Source organism: Marmota monax, unplaced genomic scaffold (assembly GCF_021218885.2).
Source record: "Marmota monax isolate L192 unplaced genomic scaffold, Marmota_monax_Labrador192_F-V1.1 WCK01_AAM20220418_F8-fsc00149, whole genome shotgun sequence".
NCBI classification, from domain to species: domain Eukaryota; kingdom Metazoa; phylum Chordata; class Mammalia; order Rodentia; family Sciuridae; genus Marmota; species Marmota monax.
The window spans coordinates 1122737-1132049 of NW_026693170.1; the positions used below are offsets into that span (position 1 = coordinate 1122737).

At 55.3% G+C, this 9313-nt stretch overlaps 1 protein-coding gene across 1 annotated transcript; it reads right to left on the minus strand.

Moving 5' to 3' along the window:
- Window positions 1-682: 682 nt before the first annotated feature.
- Window positions 683-8677, minus strand: Calm3 (calmodulin 3). The gene is made up of 6 exons (XM_046455754.2): window positions 8529-8677; window positions 4238-4268; window positions 1578-1721; window positions 1305-1411; window positions 946-1081; window positions 683-857 (listed from the first exon to the last, which is right to left on the minus strand). The coding sequence occupies exons 1-6, from the start codon at window positions 8529-8531 to the stop codon at window positions 829-831; spliced, it is 450 nt and encodes a 149-aa protein (XP_046311710.1). The 5' UTR covers window positions 8532-8677; the 3' UTR covers window positions 683-828.
- Between the last annotated feature and the right edge of the window lie 636 nt (window positions 8678-9313).

The window sequence follows — 9313 nt, forward strand, 5'->3', positions numbered from 1 at the left end:
GGGGAGCGGCATGGGATGTTAGCACCAGGTATTTACAGAACAGCTCGAGATCACTGGGGGGACACGGGCACATGTGATCTGCAGAGTGGCCAAATGAACAGTCCCCTACCCAGGCCAACCCCAGAAAGCCAATCAGATGGTTTTGGAACAGCAGCCAGCAGGACCTGAGTGCTGTCCACGGTCTATCCCCTCCAAGTGGGCCCCCTCGGGTATAAGCACGCCAGCTTCCAAGGCCTCCTTGCCCCTGCCCCACTCCTGGGCCACATCCAGTCAACGCCACAGTTCCTGGATCCCCCCTCAGTCCTAGAACACCTCTCCTGGCATCCCTGCCCCACAGGCTGCTGGGATTTACACACGGAACCACAGGGCTGGTTGCATGCAATGGCAAAGGGCATGCTCTTCTGCCTGGGTGAGGGCCTCACCGCCCCCCCAGCAGGTCTGGAACAGGGCTGACAGCCACCCCAGCACCCAAAATAAGAGGACAAACAAAAGGAAACAAACGGCAACAGAGGAGAGCCACCCGGGCTGGAGGAGGAGGGCACAGGCTCCCTCAAGGGGCGTGGGTTCATCTTATGAATGCATCAGGCCTGGAAGGTGTGAATGGAATGGGGAGGGCAGAAGGAAGCCATGAGGGACATGGAGGGAGGGACCGGGAGGAGGGAGAAAGAGCAGTCATGCAGCGTGGGACAAATCTTTTGTTGCTTTATCAGATTCTCAGTCAATCAATTGGTGTTTGCTAGAACCGGGGTACGCAGGGGAGTGTTGAAGAGAGAAGAGCGCGCGAGAAGAGAGATCAGGAGAACGGGCATCGCCAGCTGCCCGCGGCCTTCACTTTGCAGTCATCATCTGTACAAACTCTGCGGACAGAAAGGGAGAAGTCCGGTGAGCAGGGCTGAGCCTGAGCGGCCCTCCCTGGCACAAGGTACACAGGCTGGACCGGCTCACCTTCATAATTGACCTGGCCATCTCCGTCGATGTCAGCCTCTCTGATCATCTCATCCACTTCCTCATCGGTCAGCTTCTCCCCCAGGTTCGTCATTACGTGACGCAGCTCTGCGGCACTGATGTAGCCATTCCCATCCTGGGGGTTGGGGACAAAGGCTTTCACTTGGCTTCCTTGGTAGGAGAGTGGCAGCAGGCAGAGTGAAGGGGGCTATCTGAGAGTGCAGAGCAGGTGGTGGTGGCAGGGGGCCGGTGCTGGGACCCAGGTTCCCTGGGAGTGGTGGCTTGGTAGCTCTGGTTTTGCTCTGACCACTGGAAGGCTGGAACTGGTCTCAGAACTGCCCTGGGAAGGCACTGCTCACCTTGTCAAAGACGCGGAATGCCTCTCGGATCTCCTCCTCACTGTCTGTGTCCTTCATTTTTCTGGCCATCATGGTCAGAAACTCCGGGAAGTCAATGGTCCCGTTTCCTGGAAGGCAGAGAAGAGAGGGGATTATGCCCTTGACCTTGGCCCTAGGTGACACTAGAGCCCTGGTGGAAGAGCTATTGGTCCATCCATTGCCCTAAGGAAGGTTTCCTGTGGTCAGCAGGGGTGACCTGGAGTGGGGTTGTCCACCCACTCCCTAGGGCCTCACCGTCTGCGTCCACCTCATTGATCATGTCTTGCAGTTCTGCTTCAGTGGGGTTCTGTCCCAGGGATCTCATCACTGTCCCCAACTCCTTGGTGGTAATAGTGCCATCTCCATCCTTGTCGAAGAGGGAGAAGGCCTCCTTGAACTCTGGGGGAAGAAAAGGAATGAGCTGTGGTCAAGAGGCCACAGGGACTCCCTCCCTTGAGGAAGGCCAAGGGAGCTGGCCCCACCTACAGAAACTGAGCCAGACTGTTTAAGCTCGTGCCAGCCTCCGTCCTCAGGGCCAGGCCCTTGTTTCCTTCATTGGACGGTTATGGAAACTCTGCAGCAGAAGTCTTCAGCCATTCGAGCTCTGTGAGGATACCGGGGACCACGAGCTGACAGCTATCCTTACAGAATTTTCCATTTCTTTTTGGTCCCTGGCTTTGGCCTCACTCTCAAATGATGAAATGGACCAAAGTCACAGAGTGGATGAGAGCCAAGAGAATTCATCTGAAGTATGCTAGCCAAGGTCAACCGGAGGGGAGGGGATGGGAGGGGAGGCTGGAATGCCTTTGGCTAGCCTGAAGAGGAAATGCAGGCACTGATTCCTCCTGACAGGCACTGCTAGCCCTTCTTTGCTGTGGGTGCTGCCCACTTCCAGAGGAGGAGCTGAGCCTGTGGGGGTGGTGATGCGTGGGGGGTGGTCTGCAACAGAGCATGGCTGACGGACGGTGCGTGGGGTGGAGGGGATGGGAGTTGAGGGGACGGCTGCCAAGCTAGGAGGATGAGCAGTGAGTGGTGCTGAGTGGGAAGGCCACAGCTGGGGACGCATCAGGAGTGGGGAGATGCTGTTTGCTGAGCAGGGAGGGAAGCACGTGGCTCTGCCCTCCCACTGGGCCCATTTTGGCACCTGGTGCTCTCCTACCCCAAACCCTCAGAGAACAGATGCCTGGCAGCCTATTCCCAGAGGGTGTGGGCTGGGGTGAGGTGGTGGACAGTGTGTTAATGGGGAAAGGGTAAAGAGAGGAGTGTGTGATTGTGTTGCAGGAGAGTAGAAGGTTGGACTGTGGGTGGCAGGTGGGGTGGGCGGCACACCCACCCCTGGGCAGCTGTGACCTCCAGCTTCTGGGCCCTGGGGAAATGGTTCAAAGCTCCTAGGGGATGCTATCATCTCCCTGTGCCAAGGACTTGCTGCTGGGAGTTGGGCAGCAGGGACTGGGTCATGTGGCCCCCTGGGCTTGGGATCAGTAAACAGCAAAGCAGTTCTCTGGCTTTTCTCAGGGGGTCTCCAAATGCCTAGGGCCAAAGTTACAAAGCTGAAAGTGTGACTGTGTGTTGGGGGCAGCAGAAAAGGAGAGAGGGATGTCCATTCCTGCCTCTTCTTGCTTCAGAGGCTCAGCTGATCCTGACAGCAAAGCTACGGTGTGGGTAGGGCAGGGCCAGTTCTCTGAAACTTCACTTCTACTTGTGCCAGCCCATGGCTGGGGAAAAACCAAGAATTGGTCTCTAAGATCCACAGGCAGCTCAGCCAGAGGATGGGGAAAAAATAATCACATAATAGTTCCTATAGATGACCTTGTTTTTTTTTTTTTTTTTTTTTTTTTTTTTTTTGAGGGGGGACTATAAAAATGAATTAGATGGGCTCCAGGAATATCTTTTGGCTTACTGGGAGACATGTGATTGTTTGTTTAGCTAGCAAGAATTTACAGAGCACCTACTATCTTCCAGGCTCTGAGGATATGGCAGAGACCAATAAGACTTAAGTCTTGAACATAAGGAGTTCACTTCCAGTGACAGAAGATACACTGGGTACAGACATGATAAAATAACTGCAGATAGCAAGAAAGGACAAGGGGGACATAAAGAGAGTGATGTGTACAGAGTAGAAGGAGCATGCCTACGAGAGTCAGGAGGTCAGGGAAGGCCTTTCCAAGGCGACGTGTGAGATGAAACCAGGAGGAAGAGCTGCTCATGCATAGGAAGAGAAGCATTTCTGGCAGAGGAAAAAGTGCAAGCATGTGCAAAAGGAAGTGCAAAGCCAGGAAAGCACAGAGGTGGGCGTGACGAGCCATCTCTTGGGCAGCTCCCAAAGTGGGACAGGAGCTCCACAACCCACAGGGAAGCAAGCTCACCTTCTTTTTTTTGGTACCAGGGATTAAACTCGGGGGACTCAACCACTGAGCCACATCACCAGCCCTTCCAGCCCTTTTTTGTGTTTTATTTAGAGACAGGATCTCACTGGATTTCTTAGGGCCTTGCTAAGTTGCTGAGGCTGGCTTTGAACTCACGATCCTCTTGCCTCAGGCTCCCAAACCAGTGGGATTACAGGAGTGTACCACCAAGCCCAGCAAGGAGCTCACCTTGTAAGCTCACCTGGCTGGAGCTGGAAGAGAGTGAGACTCATCTGTAGCCACTGATGTCAAAGCCCCAAATAATCGGCACCCAGGAGAAGCATGGTCTTTGCTGCCTGGGGAAGATGTGTCTTGGGACATGGCATTGGCATATGGGGTGCTAGGTATGCTCTTAGGTACGCTTATCAATATTCCAGCACAAGGCATAGAATGAGGGCACATGTTCATCTATCATCTATCAGATGTCAGTCCTAGCAGAGGTAGGATTTGACAGGGGATACAGAAGCTTTCCCGAGGAAACACAAAGGGGAAGAGGGTTAAGAGACTCACCTGCGATCTGCTCCTCAGTTAGCTGGTCAGCCTGGAAAAGCAGGAAGGAAAGTCAGTCACTGGACCAGGCAGCCCCACTCAGCCAGGCCCCTCTGTCACTCCTACTGGGCAAGTGAGGTGTATGCAAATCACAGGCAGAACTGGGCCTGGGATAAAGTCTAGAGATTCATAAGCTGGGTACTAGGGTGGTCTGGAAACCCACATTGCCTGGTGCAGGGCCCGATTAAGCTCCCATGGGTAGGGAGAAATGCCTGCTCAAGCCTGGAATCAGCCACACTGGCATGGCATGGCTCAGGTTCACTTGCTTCTGAGCCCCAGAGGCTGTGTGAAGGGAGTGGCTGCCTTAGAGGCTAATCAAGCAGCTCTAGAAGGCTCTAAACTGAAACAGGCCAGTCCTCAGATAGGGCAGAGGAAAGATGTCTGAGGCTATCTTAGCTAGTTTCTGTGTCACCTATTTGGAAGTGCTAGGATCAGGCAGGTGGACTCAAGAAGCAAAAATTTTCTTAACTGGTTCCTTTGAGTTACTCTGGTGCCTGAAGCAACCCTGGTCAGGCTGAAGGTGGCTGCTTCACCCCCCTGAGCACAGGGTAGGTGCAGGGCACCACTCGGTTCTGTTTCTTTGGGGCAGAAGGGACAAATGTCCGGTAAGGGACTGCAGCAGGCAGCAGCGACAGCAGCAAAGGACTGAAGTCTTGCTTAAGTGCTGCAGTTTTTAACCCGTTCCAGCCTGGGCCACTCTGGGACCTGGCCAATCACAGCAGGCAGCTCTTGCTGCAAGAGGGGCTTGAGAATGGGGTCAGGAAGACACAGGGCACAGTTCTTCTTGTACTGGTGTGCTGGGAATCCGGGTAGAGGGCCTGGGGGAGGGAGAGAGATGAAGGCTGTATCTCAGTATCTAGCCATAGGCAGCTAGAAGACAAATTTTTCCTGCTTTTTGTAAATGTTGCCTAGAAGGCCCCACCATCGCTGGACTGCTGCAGGTCCACATGACTGTTTCCCTTTTTTCCCTTACTTTCCCAATTAGGGGAAAGGGCTCCAAGTCTACAACAGGACTCTAGCCTTGAGTTTGAAAGCTCTAAAAAGTGAAGTAAACTATTGTGTGTATTTGCATTATTCCACATAGAGGTTCCAGAGCTTCCATCAGAGGCCAGGAACAAACCCCTGCCTTCATGGACGGTCATCCTAGTCTTTTAAAAAATATACACACACATAAACATGTACACACACACACAAATGTATTAAATACACGTTGTTTACTCTAAGGTTAGAGGAACTCAAGACCAAGCTCCAAATAGTCAGAATGGGAGGGGAAATCAAAGTGAGGATGACAGAAGGGAGATGGCTGAGAAATGGGGAAGAAGGAAGGTACAGAAGGAAAAACACCACACATGCACATTCTGGAAAAGTCCAAAGTCTAAGGGAAGATTAGAAGGCCAAATGGAGATTCTTCTGCACGGCTGTCAGAAAAGACTCAGGGTTGTGGGCTCCTTAATACCAACCCAACAGCCTTAGGCCCACCAGCCCCCTGCTCATCTGCTGCCCTGGCTCTTACAGGCAAAGAAGCCCAGGGCCCATCCCCTGGGTCCTGACACCTGAGGAAGCTGCTGGTGGTGGGGGTGGGCAGGGAGTGTGGGGGGGAGTGAGAAGATGGGATGGGCTTCTGGTTACCAGGCCAGGCAATACTGGGGGAGGGGGGAGAGGAAGAACAGAGAGAAGCTGCCATTCCATCTGCTTTTCATTCTCTTCCCCTGGCCTAGAATGGAAAAAGTGAGCCCAGTCAGGGACCTTCCCACCCACTGCACAGCCCCACTCTGTGAGAAGCCCAGCTCCCTCCACCTCTGGGCAGCACTGTAAGGAGATGAGACAGGTTGCAGAAAGCCCAAGAGCGGCTCTGAAGGACCGGGTCTGCTATTCCCCACCAAACAGCTGGAAGAGTCAGATGAGGCACTGACATCCTGTTGTTCCAGGTTGCTGCAAAATAGGCGTGGCTCTTCATGGAGGTCTGTCACACATTCTTCTTTCAGGTTAGGAGCCCTCTCCCCTGTTTGGTCAAGGAGAGCTCCCAGCTACAGACTGTGCTCAACCTTTGCTGTCCAGAAAACTGGTCACCTGAGAAGAGATCACTGACCCGGGGCTTCTTCCCTTTCTGGACCAGAAGACTGTAAGCTTTCACAAAAAAGTGTCTCCAAAATAATACAGCTGGTCTCCTGCTTCCTTATCCCTCATCTCAGGCTGGACATGAAAATAAAACTTGGGGTGGGGGAGGGCAAAGCAGCTCAGCCTTGTCCCAGCCCCCAGCCACTGCCAGAGAACAGTGTTAGATGAGATCAGAAACCAAGGCCAGGGCCCCTCACCCGGCCAAGGAGGAGCTATAGAGCTCAGGCCAAAGTCCAAGGCCAGTTAACAGTGACTTGTCCCACCCGTACCTTGCTGATTACAAATGGAAAGAGAAACTGGTCAGGGCCAAAGCTTGGGCCCTCCTTTGGAGGTGGGGGGCCTGCTGGCACCTGCTAGAGCTGCAGGGTCCCTTGAGCAAGGTTCTGCTGGGGGAAAATGGGGCAGCAGCAAGAGGAGCCATCAGGTCTGTGTCAGCAAGTATGAGATCTGATACACGGCAGTGGCTGCCTGTTCTCCCAGCCTTGCCAGGGAGGATGGCTGCACACGGTTCCCAGGCTGCGACTGGGGGGGGGGTGCGGGCTGTGGGTGTTGTGGGTGGCAGGGAGTAGGGAAGAACTAGTCTGCTGGTTTCTCCCAAAGCCTTAGCTGTGCGAACCGACAGCAGCACAGTGAGGACCCTGAAAGGAACAAGTGGCCCTCAAGCTGATGAAAGGGTCTGCTGGAGGTCCAGCTCTGCAGCCCCCACCCTGAGGGCACAGGAATAGGCATCCAATTGTCACTGACGCCACGCTGTACTGTACTGCACTGTCATTTGGCACCAGTGAGAAGATGCAGAAGAGTGCGTGGCCAGCACCCTGTTCGGAAAAGGCAGCGTTCTTGGCCTGAAAGGGTCAGTGAGGGGGGGTAAGGCTTCTAGGCTTAAAACAAACTGGTTCATTTGCTGCACCCCCAAACTTTGATCCCCACCCCCATTTCATGCAGCTTCAGTGCGCAATAGGGGCCTGAACAACTCCACCCACCTGCTCCCACTACCCTGGTGCCTTTCATCCAGTCCCATTCTTCCCCAGAAAGGGGACTGTATAGCCATTCCCTCCAGCCTCCACAGCCCACTCCCCACCTGGACTGGACAGTCCTGGTCTGGGCCTTTCCCTGGAGATTGGCAGGGAGCTACCCACACCCACCTCCAAACCTAGGCCCACCTTGGTTGCCATTCATTTTCTCCTTCAACCCCCTCCCCCAGTTCCCCTTCAGCCTCATCATCTCCCACCACCCTAGCCAAAGTCCTCTCCCATCCTTCACCTTGGAAACCCATCTTTTCATGGACCCAAATACAACAGTCCCCCTCCCCCTCCAAATCTCTCTTCCTAGTTCAACAGTCTTAACCCACTAGTTATCTAATAATCTTCTCCAGGTACCCTCCAAAGCAACCACAGGGGCCCCGGTTTCCCCAATACTGGCATCCCCTTTAACCCCCCTCCACCACCAGATCCTTCCCAGTCCCCACAGGCTTCAAAAGCATCTTTTAATCTCCAATGCCACCCACCCCCCAGTTCTTCCTCACTTAGCTTGCACCTCTCCCTCCTCCTCCTCTGCAATGCTGGTCCTTGGAGACCCCTCCCCCCAGGGGTCTAATGTGCAGAAGTCACCCCCACCTCTGATCCCTAGAAGCCCAGTGGCCACCCCTCCCACCAGGTCCAGCTACCCACGGCCATCCTCTAGGTGCAGCCCAGCAGCCTGGCCACCTCCATTCCCTCTTCCCTGCATCCTCTTAGGATCCAAAGCTTTCATCAGGGCCCCATAGCCCCCCTCCTTGGCAAGCGTTTCTTATTTCCTCCTCCTGGGGGTTCATACACCCCAATTCTGAGACCAAATGCCCCATCTTGGATCCAAAACTCCTTTCGGGGTCCAGATGCTCCATCCTGGGTCCAAATGCTCCCTCTGAGGCTCAGATGCCCATTTGGGGATCTCAACACATCTGGTACTAAAGTCGCTATTGAAAGCCCCAAAGCCCCCTTCTGGGATTCAAACGTTCGGCTCTGGGTTCAAATGCCCCCGAGAGGGTGGCCCAGAGGCCCCCTCCGGGGCCCGGATGCCCCCGCTCCGGGTTCACTCGCCCTCTCAGGGGTCTGCCCCGCCGCGCCCTCAACCTCGGCGGCCCCTCAGCCTCACTCACCATGGCGAAGCCCGGGTGTCCGGAACGCTGGGATCAAGGTTCCTCCGGCGGCGGCAGCAGCTGCAGCAGCTCGAGCTCCGCCGCGCGTCCGCGCCTCCACACTCACTGCCCGCAGCGCGCGCCGCCGCCGCCGCCGCCCGCCCCAACGGTCTCTCAACGGCCGCCGCGCGCGCCCCGCCTCGCCCGGCCCCGCCCCGCGCTCCCCGCGCGTCGCCGCACTGCGGCTCCCACGGATCCCTCCGCGCTCTGCTCCGCACAGATGAGCCCACGGATAGCTGGTCCCAATCCTGAATAGGGCTTGGATTTGACGCTGAGCGCGCGCGCGCGCCCCCGCCGCAGGACTACTTTCTGTTACTTCAAGCCCCGCCCCCTGTGTCCACTCTACTTTCCTCCCTAGCGGAGGAGCACCGTTTGGCAGAAGGTGACGCGTTCCTCTGTGAGCCTCATCGCTATTGGGCCCGGCCCAGGGCGGAAATGAGAGCGCAGCGCCGATTGGTCCGGCCTTCCCTGCAATGCGTCAAAGTGGATCGAGCCACTGCACGGTGGTGATGGGGAATCCCGAATTGTGTGGGTATTTGGAACTGTGAGGAGTAACCAGGAGAAGGGGAAAACTGTGGCTGTTTGGTAGAGGAATACATTGTCTTTTGTGGCCTGGGGGTGGTAAAAGGCTGGCGAAAGATGCAGAAGGACTTTCTATTCCTCTAACGAATGGAAGATGGTTCAATCCAAAATCTTGGGGTCTGGGAGTCCCGCCCTCAACTGGCCCTTGGTGTGGCGGGGTCGTC

What these genes read in the sequence shown, in the direction of transcription:
- Calm3 (XM_046455754.2), bottom strand. An exon ending in AACTGAGGAGCAGATCGCAG is followed by an intron (nt 1,722 to 4,237) that starts GTGAGTCTCTTA and finishes TTCTTCCCCCAG; the next exon opens with AGTTCAAGGAGGCCTTCTCC. An exon ending in CAATGAGGTGGACGCAGACG is followed by an intron (nt 1,412 to 1,577) that starts GTGAGGCCCTAG and finishes TCTGCCTTCCAG; the next exon opens with GAAACGGGACCATTGACTTC.